Source organism: Rhinolophus sinicus, chromosome 6 (genome assembly GCF_057876585.1).
Source record: "Rhinolophus sinicus isolate RSI-liver-muscle chromosome 6, RSI-T2T, whole genome shotgun sequence".
In the NCBI taxonomy this organism is placed as follows: Eukaryota; Metazoa; Chordata; class Mammalia; order Chiroptera; family Rhinolophidae; genus Rhinolophus; species Rhinolophus sinicus.
The window spans coordinates 33,992,090-34,012,916 of NC_142506.1; the positions used below are offsets into that span (position 1 = coordinate 33,992,090).

The following is a 20,827-nucleotide window of genomic DNA, read 5'->3' on the forward strand; positions in this document are numbered from 1 at the left end:
TCTAGTTTCTTATTTGAAGAGAGTAGGGAAAATGAAGGCCTGAAAAACTCAGATGTGGTAACAATTCTATGCTTGTACTTTAAGTGTTTTGGTGAGTATTTGTTGGAGAGGGCAGGATATATGTCTTTGTGATTTATAAGATAGAACATTCTCTTTAAAATGAAATAAAAACTTTTGTCAAGTAAATGTTTACTGATGTTCCTGTTCTTTCAATTTTTCTTTTCATTATAAAAATAATATTTTTATTTCATGAAAATTAATACAATACAGTTATATAACTCACTGTATCCACCTAATCCTAGTTTTCTCTCAGAGATAACCATGGTTAATGGTAGATGAAGTTCCTTTCAGACTTCAGGTCAGCAAACATAAACTCTCTCTTTGTCTCTCCATGTCCTCCTCCAGAAGTGTCCCTTGAAAACCTCCCACTCTCTCCCTGACTGCCAGCTGCATATTGATGCTCAAGGCCATATTAAAAGCCATGTTGCTGAAAAGTCTATCAACCTGGATCTCTGAATGACTATGTGGAGCAGAGCCCTCCTGCAGACTAGATGTTAAGTGAACGAAAAAAATTTCTATTATGTTAAACCACTGAAATTTTACAGCTTATTTGTTTCAGCAGTTATCATACCTTATTTAGAACAGAGACTCTCTGTGTTGTGACTGTAGTAAATTGGATATTGACTATTTTCTAACTTTAAATAAATCTATAGAGAAGTCTAAGACAATCTGATTTGTCGTCCCTGGTTTGTGACTTGCTTGTTATATTCACTTAAAGTTAAACTCAGCCACCGCAGAAATAATTATGCTCATGACAATGCTTCTATCAATATGCTAATCATAAGAATACAGAATAAATCCTTTAAAACTATTCAATCTCTGGGAATTTTAAAATCAAGTCATCTCTGATTTCACCCATATATTTTAGTAGGCTACTATGAATTTCAAAAACTTATAGAGAAATAAACATTCTTTCTTTAGATGTATAAAAATTCAGTTGTTGACTAAATTTCAAGCCTGATCCATTGAAGTTTAATTGCAATGTATTTTTTCTTGGAGTACAGTAGATTATTGAGAATAAACATGCTGCAAAACAGTTCTTTGGGTATTTTGTTTTTATAGGGTCCAAGATGTATAGAATCTAAAAGTTCCTCCTTAAAAATAATCCAGTTATTCTTCTTGCATCAGGATGAAGTACAAACTTGTAAACATGATTTATATGTTCTTGTTCACCTCTCTACTCTATGCTCCTACCATGATGTATCTTATAGTTTATGCACCAGTCACTCCAGTGTCTTCAGTGTGCTGTGCTCTCTTCACCTCCAGCCTCTGCACATACAGTTCTTGCTATGAAGTGCTTACCACCTGCCGGCTAAATCCTCTTCCTTAGCTTACTTGTATTCAGTCTTCAAGTCTCCACTTAGATGTCATTTCTTCCATGAATCCTATGGTGATTGCTCCCCAAGGCCAGGTTAGGGGAGGTTCCTGTCTCTGCCATCATACTTTATTCTTTATCAGAACACTTTATAATCGAAGTTCAGTCATTGGTGTCCTTCTTTAGGTTGCAGCTTCCAAGAAGTCAGGGTTAATCATGTTAATGACACTAAACCTAATGCCTAACACTGTGCATGAGATATAGTAGGTGGTCAGAAATGTTAATTGAATGTTGCTGAATCTAGAATAACTCTTATCTGATGTTCTAGCCCACCACAACATATAGAGGCTGATGTTAGTGACCCACCAACCAAAGGACATTTATCTGGAATTATCTTATTTCCCAGGATCCGGTGAGACCAAAAGAACTGAAGTGGTGAAAGAATTGGACATAAAGTGTGGTTTTCCTTTGTACAGTAAACAACTATATTTAGTGACCAAATTCCTGACCCTGAACTCATTACTCTTCAGCTCTAACTGAAATTGGGTAGTAGAGACTCACTGAAAAATGATTCAAAAAGATATAAATACAATTCAGAAAACAAATAAACCTATTTGATTTTAATAATTTTAAAAATTTTATTTATTTTTTGTTTATTTATTTATTTATTTTATTAGTTTCAGGTGCACAAGACAAAGTAATACTTAGATGTTTATCATTTATATCCCTGACACTGTGTGAACCCCCCTCCCCCCATCCACTATCCCTCTGACATCGCACAGAGCCATTACATTTCCACTGTCTCTATTCCTAATGCTGTACTCCACTTCTTGTAAGTATATATATATATATATGTATATATATATATATATATATACATATATATATATATATATATATATATATATATATAAATAAATAATTATAGTTGGCATTCATTATTGTTCAGCTTCAGGTGTATAGTGCAGTGATCAGGCAGGTTTGAATAATTTAAGCTTGCAAGATCTTTTCCTTCTAATCTGGAGATGCAGCAGCTGACGAGACCCCACTCCTTGGCCCAACTACTGCTGCTCCGCAGCACAACCACTGACTTGGGAATCCTCCTTGAACAACCATTGGATTTGATGCAGAGTGTTTTTGAGCTTGTATACTTTCTCCTCTCTGAAAGGTTGTTGTTGACATTAATATCCCTGTCCCCATCTTAAATGTGGTCTCATATTTCTAATCATGATCTTCTACTATCACCTTCTTGCTTCAAGCTTCACTTTTGTCTTATTATAGTCATTGTCAAACCAAGCAATCCTCCACATACCCAGCTCTGAGACCTCTGGCTGCTGCCATTCCGGCCACTATTATCAATGCTCCTGGCTGACTCAAGGCCTCAGGCCTTGGCTCTTAAACACCAGTGCTCCCAGGAGGGCTTAAGGCATCGAAGTATGCAAGTAGACTCCGTGGGGAGAGGGAATGTTGACCTATTACTACTTCTCTAGCATACATGAGTGTACCAGAATGAGAGAGCCTTTAAGAAAGTGGCAGTGTGGCAGTGGGGCTTTTTCTAAGGCCACAGATGGATGCAGAAAGAGAGACGCCCTTGGCTCCACACCACAGCACTGTCAGCTCACCAGTGCATTCTCCTCTATGGGGCTGGATGAAGAAGACTTTTCCAAGGGGGGTTTGCTAGGGTCAGCCTACCACAAACCATTGTTGAGTGTCTTCAGGACAAAAGACAGAATTTACACTGACAGCACATGTGCAAATGCCCAGCAATCTATGGCTGTTTTCTCACCTTGTGTGACTGATAATACTGGAAAGCACCGATTCCACCTTGTTCCTCTGCAGTCCAGAGCACCAAACGTAGAGTCCTCTTTGGACGCAGCCCTGAGAAAAATAATAAAATAAAATAAGTAATTCTTCAGTTGATTTTAATTTTTTTTAAAAATGGCAAGGTCCCTCATCTGCATTTGGAGGCAGGAGGGAACCAGAGAAATACATATTCATCTCTTGCTGGTGTGGCTGCCTGATTCAGAGTGTGGCTGACACAGCAAAGGAACACCCTTAGCCTTGGTCTCCAGGGCAGGTTAATGTGGTTGTACAAATGCTGCCTGCAGGCCAGGAAGTGAGAGCCTCTAATCATAGGTCTAACTAGACAACCTGCCCCACAAGACCCAATGGATGGCCAAGTTCAGTGGGATGTTAGATCTTGTACAGAAGACGCAGTTAGGAGGAACCTAGGCAGTTCACAGGGCCTTTCAGTGATTAACTGAAACCAAATCATTTGGCTTTACTTTAAGGTAAGACGCATAGGACATGGCTTCTTACTCTAAATCCACAAGTATAGCCAGCTGCTCATGCTATCCTCAGTAGAATAAAGACTGAGAAGCAGATGCAACGTTTATGTTTACTCATGGTCAGTTTCTTCTACATAGAAATACAAGGTCAGTCGCTTAAGGTCAATGAAAATTAATGGAAAGAAGACGACATTTTATTCACCTTGTTGCTGTATAAACAGCTCGGTGGCAATTTCATTGACTTGGGAAGTACAAATTTCTATCATGGAGTTATTAAAGTTACTGGTAGAGATGACATAGGTAGAAACATTTTTGAGAGACAATGTCTGCTTGGTAAAAGTAACTACAACGAAGCTGTGTTTTCCAAACTTTAAAAAATGGGACCACAATACACGAAAAGTCCCACTTCGTGACCAAGAGTTAAAACCTGTTCTGATTTGGACCTCATAATGTTGTTTCAGAGGAATAACACACAGAAATAACACAGGCAGAAAAACATAAAGCTGGGCCTACACCTTATTAAGAGGATCTATCCTCCTACCTCACCCCACGGGAGCGAAAGGGAAAGGCTTTGAGTAGCTCTGAGATGGACACACTGCAAATCGCAAGTATCATCACACAGGTGCTGCCACACAAGCAAGTGGCCTTCGAGGGAGCAGGCTGATCGACAGCAGCCTGGAGAATAAATGCGCCTGGAAAATGGAGCTCTGTCTTGCCTCCTTTGGCACCAACAAGTATTCTCATTTCATTAGCCTAGTGCTAAGGAGCTGAAAAGGATCTGTTTTCCATTAAATTGGATATTGTTGTGAAGCCACTTTATACTTGAGCATTTTAACATAATTAAAAAAGCACAGGTTTAAGATGCAGGCTGACTTGAATTCCAATTAAAGCCTGGATGAGCCATTTCCACATCCAGTTGCTCAGTAAATCCCATTGGTGTTTTCTTCTAAGTCTATCTAGAATCCGGCTTCTCCCGGCTGTGACTCTCGTCCAAGCCCCAACACTCTTTGGTCTGGATTGTTGCAGTCCTCCTGATTGCTCTCCCTGCTACAGTCCTCACCCCTCTGCAGGTGATGCTCCACACTGCAGCCAGTAGGACCCTAGTTGAACTTAAACCATGCCATTTCTCTGCTCAAAACCTTCAATAGCCAGAATGTAAGCTTCTGGAAGGCAGGGGGTCTGTGCTTTTTGACTTGCTGTGGTGCCCCCAGTGCGTAGACTGTTCAGCATACATTAGAAGCCCAATCAATAGGTACTGAATGAATAAATGAATCCAAAGCTTGGTGTCTCACTTAGAATAAAATTGAAAGCTCCCCACGACTTTCCTAGTCTCACCTCCTAAAACTCTTCAGCTAGTTCACTCCCAGGCAAGCTGTTCTAAGTTGAAAAAGGCAGACAGATCTGGCGAACCCTGCTTTCTTCAGGCACCTGCTGTGTAACCACTGGGAAATTGATCTACCTGAACTTCAGCCTTCAATTCTGAGAGGTGGAAAGAATACGGTATGCCTATTCCATAACTATTTCACAGGGTGGCTGTGAGGATTCAACGAGATGTGATAATGTATGCAAGACAATCCTGTGCTTAGCATGTAATAGACATTTGATGAATGAACTATAAAACTACATAATAAACTTCTAGGCACAGAGCACACACTTTTACTCCTAGAGAGAAGGGGCATCTGAGGACTCAGAGAGGAAGTTTTTCCAAAGGTATTCAAGTAAATATATTCATTTTCCATATAAATGCAATAGTTCATAAATCCACTTATTGCCCAGCTCTCTTTTATCAACAGTTCAGAAGAGAGTACCTACACTTAGAGATTTCTATTCCTGCAATAAATTTGATGAATATAAGTGTAGTAGCTGAGTTATAGAATAAATAATAACATATTAGCATATAAACTGAATGAGACGAGGCAGTAAGCATAGTGGTTAACACATGGATTTGGGGATTGAGAACTATTTCCACCTTGGTCAAGTTACATAATTTGTCGTTTGATATATAAGCACATTTTCATACTTTTTAAAAATAGGGGGCATGGTTAGACAAACATTAATTATTTTACAGAATTAATTGCTACTTATTTTTATAGGCAGAAACAGAAAATTACTTTGAAGAAAATTGTCCTTAGAAGAATCACCTAGTAGCTTTCTTTTTTATTTTTTATATATATTTTTATTGAATGTATTCTCTATGCTGTACTTTACATCCCCATGAGTATTTTTTAACTACCAATTTGTGTGTTTTTTTAAAGATTTTTATTAAAATATAGCTAACATACAATATTATATTAGTCTCCAGTGTACACCGTAGTCAATCAACACTTACAATTTATATACCTAAAGATGTGATCACCATGATAAGTCCAGCAACCATCGGACATGATACCAGGCTATCACAATATTATTGGCTATATTCCTTATGTTCTATATTACATCTCCCAGACTTAATTGTTTTATACCTGGAAAATCAAACCTCTTATTGCTCATCACTTTTCCCCACCCCCCCATTTTTAACTTTTCAATTACAGTTGACATTTGATACTGTTTTATATTAACTTCAGGTGTACAGCATAGTGGTTAGACAATAATATTATCTAAGAAGTGATCCGCCTGAGTAGTCTAGTACCCACCTTGTACTATATGTATAGTTATTACCGTATTACTGACTATATTCCCTATGCTTTACTTTACATCCCCATCACTATTTTGTAACTACCAATTTGTATTTCTTAATCTGTTCACCTTTCTCACCCTGTTCCCAACACCCCTTCCATCTATCACCCTGATTAATCTAGTACCATCTGCCACCATACGTAGTTATTACAATATTATTGACTATATTCCTTATGCTATACCCTACATCCCCATGACTACTGTATAACAACCAATTTGTACTTCTTAATCCCTTCTCCTTTTTCACCCACTTCCCAAGCCCCATCCCATCTGGCAACAATCAAAATATTCTTTGCATCCATAAGTTTCTTTCTGTTTCATTACTTCATTTTGTTCTTTAGATCCCACTTATAAGTGAACTTATGTGACATTTGTCTTTCTATGTCTGACTTACTACACTTAGCAATATCCATTAAACTTTTTTACTCAGCCAATCAACCCCTCCCCGCAGGCAACCATTAGTTTCTTCTCTGTGTCTATGAGTCTGTTTCTGTTTTGTTTGTTCATTTATTTTATTCTTTAGATTTCGCATGTAAGTGAGATCATAGGGTATTTGTTTTTCTCAGTCTGACTTATTTCACTTAGCATAATACCCTCTAGTCCGATCCATGTTGTTGCAAATGCTAAGATTCCATTCTTTTTTATGGCCAAGTAATATTCTATTGTGCATATATACTGCCTCTTCTTTATTCAGTTGTCTACTGATAGACACTTGGGTTGCTTCCAAATCTTGGCTATTGTAAATAGTGTTACAATAAACGTAGGGGGTCATACAAGGTCGAACAGTTATGTTCGTGAACTTGTTGCAGCGATGTTGCTAAACTTTTTTTGATATCAGAGGGATTAATTATTATGAATTTGTGCCCACTGGACAAACGGTTAACCAAGTTTACTATTTGGAAGTGCTGAAAACGCTGCATGAAAAAGTTAGATGACCTGAACTTTTTGCCAACAATTCATGGCTCTTGCATCACGACAATGCACCAGCTCACACGACACTGTCTGTGAGGGAGTTTTTAAGCCAGTAAACAAATATCTGTATTGGGATACCCTCCATACTCACCTGATGTGGCCCCTGATTACTTCTTTCTTTACCCAAAGATAAAGGAAATATTGAAAGGAAGACATTTTGATGACATTCAGGACATCAAGGGTAATATGAAGACAGCTCTGATGGCCATTCCAGAAAAAAGAGTTCCAGAATTGCTTTGAAGTGTGGATTAGGTGCTGGTGGTGGTGCATAGCTACCCAAGGGGAGTATTTGGAAGGTGACTATAGTGATTTTCAGCAATGAGGTGTGTAGCACTTTTTCTAGGATGAGTTTGTGAACTTAATTGTCCTACCTTGTATATATTTTTGAATTAGTGTTTTGGATTTCTTCAGATAAATACCCAGAAGTGGAATTGCTGGGTTATAAAGTAATCCTTAATTTTGTGAGGAACCTCCAAGCCGTTTTCCATAGTAGCTGCACTAATTTGCAATCCCACAACCATGCCCCTTTCTCCACATCCTCATCAACACTTGTTGTTTGCTGATTTATTGATGATAGACATCCTGACAGGTGTGAAGTGATTTTAATTTGCATTTCTCTGATGATTAGTGACATTGAGCATCATTTCATATGTCTATTGTGTATGTCCTTTTTGAGGAAATGTCTATTCAGGTTCTCTGCCCTTTTTTTAAATTGGGTTTTTCGTGTGTTTTTTTTTGGTGTTGAGTTGTGTGATTTCTTTATAAATTTTGGATATTAACTCCTTATCAGATGTATCATTGGCGAATGTCTTCTCCCATTCAATAGGCTGTCTTTTTGTTTTGTTAGTGGTTTCCTTTGCTGTGCAAAACCTTTTTAGTTTGATGTAGTTTCATTTGTTTATTTTTTCTTTTATTTCCAAAAGAGATACATCAGAAAAAATATTACCAAGAACAGGGTCAAGGAGTTTACTGCCAATGTTTTCTTCTAGGAGTTTTATGGTTTGGGGTCATATATTTAAGTCTTTAATCCATTTTGAGTTTATTCTTATATATGGTGTAAGAAGGTGGTTCAGTTTCATTTTATTCCATGTATTTGTCCAGTTTTTCCAACATCATTTTTTGAATAAACTGTCTTTACCCTACTATATATTCTTGCCTCTTTGGTCAAGATTAAATGACCATATAGGCGTGGGTTTATTTCTGGGTTCTCTATCCTGTTCATTCACCTATATGTCAGTTTTTATGCCAGTACCATGGTGTTCTGATTACTATGGCCTCATAGTATAGTTTGATATCAAGCAGCATGATACATCCAATTTTGTTCATTCTCAAGATGGATGTTTCTATTTGGGACTTTTGTAATTTCATATAAATTTAAAGATTATTTATTCAAGTTCTGTGATAAATTCCATTGGTATTTTTATAGGGCAGCACTGAATCTATAGATTGCTTTGGGCAGTATTGAGATTTTAATGATGTTAATTCTTCCTATTTATGAGTGTGGTATATACTTCCATTTATTTGTATCTTCTTCAATTTCTTTCTTCAGTGTCTTACAGTTTTCTGAGTACAGGTCTTTTACCGTCTTGGTTAAATTTATTCCTAGGGTGTTTTTTTTTTTTCCATACAATTGTAAATGGGATTGTTCTCTTAATTTCTTTCTGACAATTCATTATTGGTGTATAAAAATTCAACCAATTTCTGAATGTTAACTTTGTATCCTGCTACTTTACTTAATTCATTTATCAGTTCTAATAGTTTTTTGTGGAATCTTTTGGGTTCTCTCTATATAGTATCATGTCATCTGCAAATAATGAGAGTTTTACTTATTTTCCAATTTGAATGTTTTTTTAATTTTTATTTTTCTTGTCTGATTTCTGTGGCTAGGGCTTCCAATACTATGTTGAATAAAAGTGGTGGAAGTGGACATCCTTGTCTTCTTCCTGATCTTAAGGAGAATGCTTTTAGCTTTTCCAGGTTGAGTATGATGTTAGTTGTGGGTTTGTTATACATGGCCTTTATTATGTTAAGATATGTTTCCTCTATTATGACTTTGCTGAGAGTTTTTATCATAAATCTATGCTGGATTTTGTCAAATGCTTTTTCTGCATCTATTGATATGATCATATGATTTTTATCTTTCATTTTCTTTAACGTGGTGTATAACGTTAACTGATTTTCAGATATTGAACCAACCCTTTCTTTCATCCCAGGAATAAATCCCACTTGATCATGGTGTATGATCCTTTTAATGTATTGCTGAATATGGTTTGTTAACATTTTGTTGAGGATTTTTGTATCTATGTTCATCAGGGATATTGGCCTATAATTTTCATTTTTTGTAGTGTCTTTGTATGGTTTGGGAATCAGGGTAAGTGTGGCATCGTAAAATGAGTTTGGGAGCTTTCCCTTCTCTTGAATATTTTGAATAGTTTGAGAAGAATAGGTGTTAATTCTTCTTTGACTGTTTGGTAAAATTCACCTATGAAACCATACAGTACAGGACTTTTGTTTGCTGGGAGTTTTTTGATTATTGATTCAATTTCATTAGTAGTAATTAGTTTGTCCAGATTTTCTGTTTCTTCTTGATTCTGTCTTGGAAGTTTTTATGTTTCTAGGAATTCATCAATTTCTTCCAGATTGTCCAACTTTTTCACATATAATTGTTTGTAATATTTTCTCATAATCCATTGTATTTCTGTGGTGTCAGTTGCCACTTTTCCTCTTAAATTTCTGATTTTATTTATTTGGTTCCTCTCTCTTTTTTTCTTGATGAGTCTGGTTAAAGGAGTGTCAATTTTTTGAAAAATATCTTTTCAAATAATCAGCTCTTGGTTTCATTGATCTTTTGTGTTGTTTTCTTAGACTCTATTTCACTTATTTCTGCTCTGATCTTTATTATTTTTTTTCTTCTACTCACTTTGGGCTTTGTTTGCTGTTCTTTTTCTAGTTCCTTTAGGTGTAAAGTTAGATTATTAATTAGGGATTCGTCTTGTTTCTTGAAGTAGGCCTGTATTGCTATGAATTTCCTTCTTAGACTACTTTTGCTGTATCCCAAGATTTTTGCTCATAATGTTTTCATTTTTATTTGTCTCAAGGTATCTTTCGATTTTTCCTTGTTCTCATTGCTAGCCCATTAATTATTTAGTAGCGTGTTATTTAGCTTAATTTGTATGTTTTTCAATTTTTTTCTTGTAATTGATATTTAGCTTCATACTATTGTGGTCAGAAAAGACACTTGATATTATTTTAATCTTCTTAATTTTATTGAGACTTGCTTTGTTGCCTACCATATAGAGTATCTTGGAAAATGTTCCATATACACTTGAAAAGAGTGTATGTTCTGATGTTTTGGTGTGAAATACTCTAAAAATATCAATTAAGTCCATCTTGTCTAGTGTGTCATAAGGGCACTGTTTCCTTGTTGATTTCTGTCTGGAAGATTGCTCTATTGCTGTCAATGAGATGTTAAAGTCCCCTACTATGATTGTATTACTGTCAATCTATCCCTTTTTGTTGGTAAATGTTTGCTTTATATATTTAGGTGCTCCTATGTTTGGTGCATAAGTGTTTACAAGGTTTATATCCTCATGCTGTACTGATCACTTTATCAGTATGTAATATCCCTCTTTGTCTCTTATTATAGCTATTGTTTTAAAGTCTATTTTGTCTGTTATAAGTATTACTACCCTACTTTTAAATTTTATTTTCATTCACGTGAAATATCTTTTTCTACCCCTTTACTTTCAGTCGATGTGCATCTTTCTATCTGAATTGGGTCTCTTGTAGACAGCATATGCATGAGTCTTGTTTTCTTATTCATTCAGCTACCCTATGTCTTTTGATTGCAGCATTTAACCCATTTACATTTAAAGTAATTGTTGATAGATACATAGTTATTGCCATTTTGTTATTCATCTTTATGTCCTCTCCCCCCGCCCCCTTCTTCTTAAAGAAGTCCCTTTAACATTTCTTTATTTGGTGGTATAAACTCATTTTGCTTTTTCTTTGTTTGGTGGTATGAAGAAGTCCCTTTAACATTTGTTTGGTGGTGTGAACTCATTTTGCTTTTTCTTATCTGGGAAGCTATTTATCTCTCTCTCAATTTTAAATGAAAGCCTTGCTGGGTAGAGTAGTATTGGTTGTAGATGTTTGCTTTTCATCACTTTGAATAATTCATGCCAATCCCTTCATGCCTGTAAAGTTTCTGCTGAGAAATCAGATGACAATCTTATGAAATCTCCCTTGTAAGTAACTAGTTGCCTTTCTCTTGTTGCTTTCAGGACTGTCTCTTTGTTCTTAACCTTTGTCATTTTAATTATAATGTGTCTTGATGTGGGACCTTTTAGTTTCATCTTTTTTGGGACTCTCTGCACTTCCTGGGTTTGTATGTCTATTTCCTTCTCTAGATTAGGAAAGTTTTCAGTCATTATTTCTTCAAGTAGGTTCTCAATCCTTTGCTTTCTTTTTTCTCCTTCTGGTACCCTATGATGCACTTGTGTTACACTTGATGTTGTCCAAGAGATCTCTTAAACTGTCCTCATTTTTTTGGATTCTTTTTTCTTTTTGCTGTTTTGATTGGGTGTTTCCTGCTACCTTGTCTTCCAAGTCACTGATTAGATCCTCTGTTTCATCTGTTCTGCTGTTTTTTCTTAATAGTGCATCCTTCATTTCAGTTATTGTAAGAATTCTTTGTTTCCTAATTTTGGCTGCCTCTCAGTATTTGTTTCTATGTAATAGTTGATCTGCTACATCTCCCAGTCTTGACCAGGTGGACTTATGTAGTATGTCCCCTGTAGGGCTCAGTGGGGTACTCTCCCTGGTTTCCTGTGCTGGGTGCTACAGGAGTGGCCCTAGTGTGGGCTGTGTATGCCCTCCTGTTATAGTTGAGCCTTGATTGTCAGGTACTAGGCCAGGATTATGACTGTGACTAGCAGTGTGTGAAGGCCATTTCTGGTCCTAACCTAGTTTTCTATTCTTATGTCCTGCTTCTGCTTCCCATCCTAAGCTCCCGCCATATTACATTTCCTACCAGTCCCTGAACATGCTATGCTACCTCAGTGTTTTGGTCCTTTGTATATGCTCTTCTTCCTATTTAGAATGTCCCTTCACCTTTTCCACCTAGCAAACTTCTATTCACTCAACAAAGCCCATCTTTAACATCACTTTCTCTGGGAAGGTTTTCCCAACTTTATGGTGAAGTTGGCTACCCTTTTCTCAGTGTTACTCTAGAACTTCATACATACCTCTATTTTCATTTTCAACCACACTTAAATGTTGATCTCCCCACTAGACCATTAATTTTCTGAGACTTACTCATTTCTCTTTTTCATAATCCTGGCCTAGTACCTGACATTTTATAAGTGCTCAGTAAATGTTTATTGATGTCTGACTGACTGACTGAATATATTCACATAAGTATAAATAAAAGTTATGGCCTTTCATTTACTCTAAAACATATTAGTGCCTTATCAGTTCAGAAGTTGGCAAGATATGCTCTTTTGTGAAACTAAAGCCCAAATAACACAGGTGAAACATTCCAATAGCCTAGATAATTAGATGTGCTTTAACTTCAGCATTTTGCTTCAGTTGCTATTATATGTACCTACTTTTGTAGCATAGATGGGTCTAGTCAAAGTTGAGTACATCAACAGCTCTTGTTGATCAAGTCATTAAATAAATATATTATGCTCACAGAAATCTTTCCATCAGCTAATTGTATTAAGTATAGGTATTTGCATTTTAAACTCTGACTGCTCTCTATAATTTTTTACTTTGATATTTTTTCTGACTATGAAAATAATATATATCATTAAAAAATTGAAAACTGTGGAAAACTATACAAAATTAGGAAGCAAAAACAACCTATAAGCATATTATTATACTTCCTTATAATTTTTGCATGCATATATTTGTGTGTGTATATATACACACACAGTGATATTTTATGTATAGTTTTATACTGTTGTTTTTTTTTCCACTTAAAATCATGGTATAGATAGCCTTTATCTATTATAATCAATACTATTCAAGAAAATGATTTTTTGTTTTTGCCATTCCCTTATTATTGGACATTTAAGATTTTTAAATAGTATAAACATGGGTAGCTGGTTGGCTCAGTTGGTTAGAGTGTAGTGCTCATAACACCAAGGTCGCAGGTTTGATCCCCACGTGGGCCAGTGAGCTGCACCCTCCGCAACTAGATTGAAAACAATGAGTTGACTTGGATCTGATGGGTCCTGGAAAAACACACTGTTCCCCAATATTCTCCAATATAAATTTTAAAAAATTCCTAATATAATAAAAACAAAAACAAACTTGTCCTTTAAAAAAATAGTATAAACATTTTTCAGGCTCTTGAAACATGTTATTTATGCCCTAAAGAAAGGTTACCAACTTATATTCCCAACAGCAATTTTTGAGAATATTCACTTCTACTTAATGTGGAACTTTTAATCTTATTCTTTTTTTTTGATGTGTGCCAATATCCTATATCTATTTTTCTACATTACTCTACTCATTTTCAGTCAAAATAAATACACACATACACATGCACTCTCAATCTGTAATCTTTTTTTAGCTTGCTTGAGACAAATGTTAAGTTTATATTTGATGCCTGACTAGAGTTAAAATATTTTAATTTGTTTTTCTTATTTAAATTGCCTGATAGTAGGGCTCTTTCATCAATACATTTTGAAGATAATGTTAGTTTCATGTAGGGATCAGAAGCTTGATCTAGTTGGCATTTTAAAACATACTATTTCTTCTTCCCTATCATTATTTAGAGTGTTTTTTATCTGCAAGGAGAAATTGAGAAGCCTGGTTAATGATAGATTTGAACTCTGAATCACACTTTCATTGTGAGTTCTAAGTTGCAAAAACATTAAATGGGGAGAGTTAAACCGTACAATTTTTAACAAAATGATACTAAATCAAGTACAAGTACCAAGGCTTCTCATACAAATTCACATTCACCAATATGGTTCTTTAAATTTTATTTCTTGTGAAGATCACATTGTGTGAGGAAGAATGAATGTATTTGTACTTGAATCAATGGTTATCAGAAAGTAATACATCTCCAACAAGCAACTGAGATGAGAAAATTTCTGGGCTCCCTTTTCAACGCCAAAAAGCAGACACGAAGCATAAATTGTGTTATAATTCAGGGGGCATCATTACACTGCTCCATTAATTCTTTCAAGGGCTCCCTTTTAGGGTTATGATGGAGAAGCTGTTTTCGACATTTTAAAAATATTTTTCTTGTGTATAAAATTAATTATGAAGTTATCTAAACTTGTTTTTGACCAATAATTAATCGTAATTTTTATTCTTGGTTCCATTTAAGTTTAGGATTTCAGACCATGACTCATTTGGCAGCACCAATAAAGTTTTGCTAACAGTTTTGAACAAAAAACTCCTCTTCTTGAACATTGCTCCATTCTCAGCTCCAAAGCAATTGCTGAATGCGCTTGCCAAGGGAAAATCTCATCATGAAAAGGAGAAGATCATCAAAATGTCTCTGGTAATTTCCCCCTCCTTTCCATTCCCACTGTGGCTACCATAATTTAAGCCCTTTGAACTGCTACAGTTGACAAGTAACTGCTTCTTCCAATCCTTTCTGTATAACTGTTGCCAGATTCATCTTCTTAAAATACTGCTTTGAAAATGTCACTGGCTATGTGAAAATCTTTAATCACTCCTTTTTGTCTATAGCACTAGTCTGCCTCTGAACTTTATTGAACATGCATTTCTATCAGTAAAGCTATTTTGTGCATGCATCACCACATATTTATATTTATGTATAAATAACATACATATAATATTGCCAATACACATAATATTAGTTGTATACATATATATGTATGTGTATATATATATATGTATGTGTATATATATATATATTTTATAAAGAACTTTGAAAAGAATAAATATTTTCTTGTATCCAAATGATGTTCCTAAGGGCCTGGCTTTGGAGGCCACTGGTCTATAGCATAAAGTCCATCCTCCTTAGTATGTCATTTGAGGCCCTTTGCAGACTGGTTCCAATCTGCTCCTCCAGACTTGCCTCCAACTACACCCCTGCTCAAAGCCTCATTTCCAGGTAAATTGGTCTGTTCATTTTCTTTCTAACTCTGTGCTTTTCCTCACACCATTCATGCCATACCACTTGCCCTCCATTTTTCTCTTGACTTACCCATATCCCAACCATTTTATAAAACCAAATTCCAATTCCTCCTGCTCCACTCTCTCCTTCCTCTGAACTTCAAAGATGTTATTTTGTGTTCTACCCATTTGGTAATTACTCAAGAATAATGTACTTTCTGCTTTTGGTTTCAACATGCAGCTCCTGGTAAATCAAAGAGCTCTATACATATTTGTTGATGAATGGATTAGCACAATGAATAGAAATTATTTTAAGCTGCAACAAAACAGATATAGATTTCTAAAAAGAACTTTTGGGCAGAGGATATTTTTAAATATGAAATCAATTATCAGTTATATTTGTCTAAGGAGAATAAAGCCTGGAAATAAGGCTGGGCTTGGGTAGGTGGGGAACATGGAAATAGACTGGCATCTTCAAATCTCTGTTAGATCTAGAGTATTATAATTGATGACTCTTCAAATACTGAACCCTATGCATATGACTATGGAAGAGGCATTTTCTCAAAAGAAGTTTTTGGCCTTCCAGGAAGAGTACTGTTTATCTCCAACATTTTCATTCTTCAATTATAGAAAGTGTGTGACACATTTGTATCCTCCAGATAATTTCAATGCTTCAAAATGTATAAACCTTACATTGCCAAGGTAATGGATTATCTGACCTTACGAAGCTTTTGCTTTTTCAGGTTATTATGTCACATTTTGCTTTTTCAGATTATTATGTCACATCTTATTTATAAAAGCTGTTAGGGTAAGGGAGAAAATTTACATGGTTTGTTAAAAGTATTAATAGGAGCTTGTAAAAATTTACCTCAGACCTCAGGGGATTGTCATCTGAGAAAGACTCCCCAAGTTCATCTGCTGCCCTCCTAGGGTCTAACTTAGAGGGGTGTGTTCAGAGTCTGTGAACACTTCGCTTTTGAAATGAAACCAAACCCATGCAGAGTTATGTGCTTAGTGTGGGAAGGAATGTGATGCCTCCATTCTCAGAACTTTTCCCAGGACCCCTGTCCTCAAATCTTAAAATCAACCTACTAGATTTTTTTCCTTCTATGTAAATGCTAACATTTCAAGAACATTATTTCCTGTCCTGTTCTAACTTATTTATGTTCAATTGCCACATTTAATGCTGATTAAAATACAACATCATTGTCCATCTTTGGATATACAAGCATAGATTTAAGAATTCTATTCCATAAAAAGAAACTAAAATTCTGTAATAAGAGGAGTGAACATATAAATCACAAATACTGATTTGTACTAACTGTGCAGAAACCCTAAAGATAATGGCCCAATCGGAGGTACTTGAAATATCAGACTCTTTCATTCAACAACTATTCCTAGTCTACGGACTGCAGGATTTATGGTTGAAGAAGACAGTCATGCTTTTTGGACTTATGGAAATTATATCTAAAAGACAAAAAGAGTAAGAAATTTGTTGATTAAAGCTACTGTATATGTCCCTATTACTCAGAGGTCCACATTAGCACCTTCAAATTCCATCTAAAATTATCCAATTTCAAAGAGACAAAGTGACAAGTATATGGCCTATAGACGGTTGAGTAAATGTGTTGGGCAGTAGGGGTGAGATCTGGAACCAATGCAAAGAAGGACCTTTTCTAAGCGGATGGAGATAAGCAATCAGATCATAAGGCATCTAGAAGCTGAACAACACTGGAATGTCCAGATTTATAGCAACAGGAATGACAAAAGTCTTGAACTACTGGGCCTGAAAATCATCACTAACTTGAAATAAGTAGGAGACAGAAGGGTTGCTAAAGACTCACTGTATTCTCAGAACCCGAGCTCCAGAAATTTTCAAATAATCGAAAAAATTATAAGCCTTGCATCCACTTGGACAAATCAACAAAATACATTCTCTGTACACAAAAATCAGGAAAATATTACTGTCAAGATTATTGAGAAAAATAAGCTCCAAACATAAATACATTCATTTTTGTGTTAACAATAAATCCTCTTGTAAAATAAAAATTCACGAAAACATTGTAGGGGTTTTAAGTTTTTTATGGAAAAACGATGTTTTAAACATCAAGTTTTCACTGTTTTCTACAGAGAGGGAGATTATACCAGAGGGAGAGTCATAACTGAGTTTAGGAATAACTCGGGAGGGAGGACAGAAAGGAGATCAAGCAGCAGATTAGTGGAGGGCAATTACATAATAATGAAAGTATTTACAGTCCCACTGATGCTGTGTTAGAGACAGCTGGCCAACTGGTTGGGAGGTGAGGCTGAGGGAGAGAAGGAAGCAGTATTTACTGGGTACTTATCACTATGCCAGACACTATGCTAAGTTCTTGCTAGACATTAGATCACTTAATTTTTACAATAATCCCATAATACTGGGAGTATTGTAATACCTGCGGGTATTATCCCCAAGGTACAGATAAGGAAAGAATGGGTTAAAAAATGTAAGTGATTATTCACACAATGTTACAAAGCTAGTAAGTGATAGAGGCTAGATATAAATCCAGATTTTTTTTTACCCCCGTGTCCATGCCTTTTCAACTGTACTGCCCTGACTCAGGCCCCTTTATGTTGAGAACATTCTCTGACACATAAAAGACAAAAATTAAGTTAGGACATGCACTAAGACACCTAGGTAGACAGTAGAGGCTAGGCTTCAATAACAGTAAAAAAGTAACTGAGCTGCTTTCTAAAGTATGCTTAAGTCGGCCATGTATGGAGTCATCCATATTAAGTCACCAGGCATCATCACAGTGGAGGACAGGGCCTGTTTTCAAATGTTTCTATTCATTTCCACTAGGACCTCACCTTCTAACTCCTCCTCAGATTTCCAGTGCAATCTTCCCCAGGAAAACGAGGACTGAGACAGACACAAAGTGTGGGGAAGAAGAGTAATACAAAGGCAGATACAAAGTATAACACAATAAATCAAATACCACCAGCCAGCTACTTGCAGAAATCACAGAAATTATACAAATCACACTGTGAACTGCAGACCCGGAGGAACCACCATCCCCATGCTCCCATTACATGCCGTGCACAGCACTCAGATAAAAGTCTCACCCTTCTGTTATAATTCAGCAGGGCTTATTCCCTCATCTAGCTTAATGAATCGATGAGTGATGGAAGGAAGGAAGGAAGGAAAGAAGGGAAGAAGGAAAGAAGGAAGAAAGGAAATTAATTGAGAATTAAGAAAATCCTGAGAGCAAAATTACTAGAATATAGATGATACAGATATTTTAAATACAGATATTTCCCATTTTAAATGGTGAAAGCCAGATGGTAACCTGTGCTTCCTATTAAAGAATATACAGAATAAACACTTTTTTTTCCCAGTAGATAAATTATTCATTAAATGAAAATGGGTGACCATAAATTGCACTGTTATATATTCAAGAAAAGATGTGGACACCTTACTCTGTTTCTTCCTGCACCTCCTCCCAACACCACTCTGGTGGGGGCAGCTGTCAGCAAACCACACTCATGACTTAGGGCCTGCACCTACCCTCTGCGATATGGGAAAAATCAGATGTGACATGGAGGAAATGATGTGGAAAGTGTCTAGAACAAAGTAGAAGGAAGGCTGGAATCTGTCAAACATAGAATCCAAGAATCCGGAGATGAAGGTGTCCGTCTGGCCTGGCTCTCTAAGACATCAGAATGTGCACTGCAGTTGCTAGAGACTAGCACAGGGCTGGCACAAATGCAGAGCAAGTGGCCAGGGGCTGATCTGCCAGGACCTATGCGATCGGCTGTGCAGAGACGGCCAATGCAGAGTAAGTGGGAGGGTTCCACTTTGGACGGTAAACACGTGTTGTGCATAGGACCAGATGATCTCCACAGCCAGGGGACAGGAAAAGGACAGTATGCAGCCCAGACCTCAGAGCCAAACAGATGAGCATGTGAAGAAGGAGTCATGTGAGAAATACAAAACAGACTTCCGTGGAGTCATGCTGACTTGACAATTGATGTGAACAGAACACTAATTAGAGAACAGAGGTGTTTGCTCACGAGGTTAAGTAAAAAGGAAGCCAGTATTTACTGAGTACCTATTATGGGCTAAGGCAACACATTAAACACTTTATGTACATTCGTTCCTTTAATTTTTCGCAACTGCTCCTCACTGAAACACAAGGATGTAGGTATTATTATTTTTCATATTTTACAGATCAGAGAACTGAGGCTTAGGACAGTGAAGCAACTCATTCATGGTCACATATATAATATGAGCAGAAGCAAAACTTGAACCCAGATTCATTTGATCCAGAAACCCATGGTTGAAGCCTATACTCCTGCACATGGGTCCCCTCGGTCAGCCCCGCAGGCTGGGGCTGACTCACTTGGGGATTAGTCCCGTGGGAGGCAGGCACAGGAATCTGATGAAGATGATAACATGATACCGACATATACAAACTCATAAGACTCCAATAAGAAAAGTACATTCTTGGCCAGTCATAAAACTGAAAAGTGAGGAACCCAGTCTGATGGAAGAGCTATTCTCTTCGTACTGGATACGTCTTGGCCACAGGTGAGGCACATTTTTACATACAGCCTAAAGTGTCCAAGCGTAAATCGACACATTATTGTAGAGTTTACTGGGCTACCAATCCCAGCTTCTCGACAATCCTTGGCTTGACTCACCACCATGTTGCTTAAATATATTTCTGTGTACAGGGGGGGTCAGTAAAACAAAATATCAAATTGTTCTGAGCAAATAATTTTGTCTTAAATTCTTCAAATCACAATTGGTATTAAAGAGGTTTTTTTCTTTCTTTTTCTTTTTCTTTTTTTTTTAAGATGTTAGGCCATTTCCTCAAGGTTTGAACGTCACAAGGACTTAAAGAGAGAGTATGGTTCACTACCCCACCTCCTCAGCCATGCATATGAGTATGTTCAAATGTTCTGTATGGTAACAATGCTGATTTATTCCTTTTTGAGCCTTAAACCTGAGGTATTTTGAGTCAACTGCCTAATTTAATCTTAGCTGGACTATTTTACTGTTCCAGCATTAAATAACAGCACCAGAGTGAATCTCTTCATGCCTAACAGACCAGGGGCATTAAATGTTGAATAAATAAGACTTATCCCAGTGTTTCACAGCCCACTCCTTTATAGTATTAAAACTATTGTTTCGCCCCCGGAGATTCTCATATAAGAAAAACAGCCTGTTCTTTATTATAAGCAATAACAATTTCCCCTCCTATTTAGAAAATGAATGCCACTGCTCAGAATAAAGTTTATTTCAAGAATTAGATTACCTTAGACTGTAAAGCATAACTGTGTTCTGGCTGCCTGTGTTTTTCGGAGAAATCACAATCCACTTTGAAAATTTACACACACTTGTCATTTTAGAAATAGTTCTTTGTCTTTT

General features: G+C 36.4%; 1 protein-coding gene across 2 annotated transcripts in view; it reads right to left on the minus strand.

Annotated features, from left to right (window-relative positions):
• Positions 1-20,827, minus strand: part of CPQ (carboxypeptidase Q) — a 565,463-nt gene that overhangs the window by 131,253 nt on the left and 413,383 nt on the right. For both annotated transcript variants that reach the window (XM_088799038.1, XM_088799039.1), the window contains exon 6: positions 3,162-3,253. In XM_088799038.1, coding sequence (XP_088655164.1) covers positions 3,162-3,253 — 92 coding nt within the window. The remainder of the gene's footprint in view (positions 1-3,161; positions 3,254-20,827) is intronic.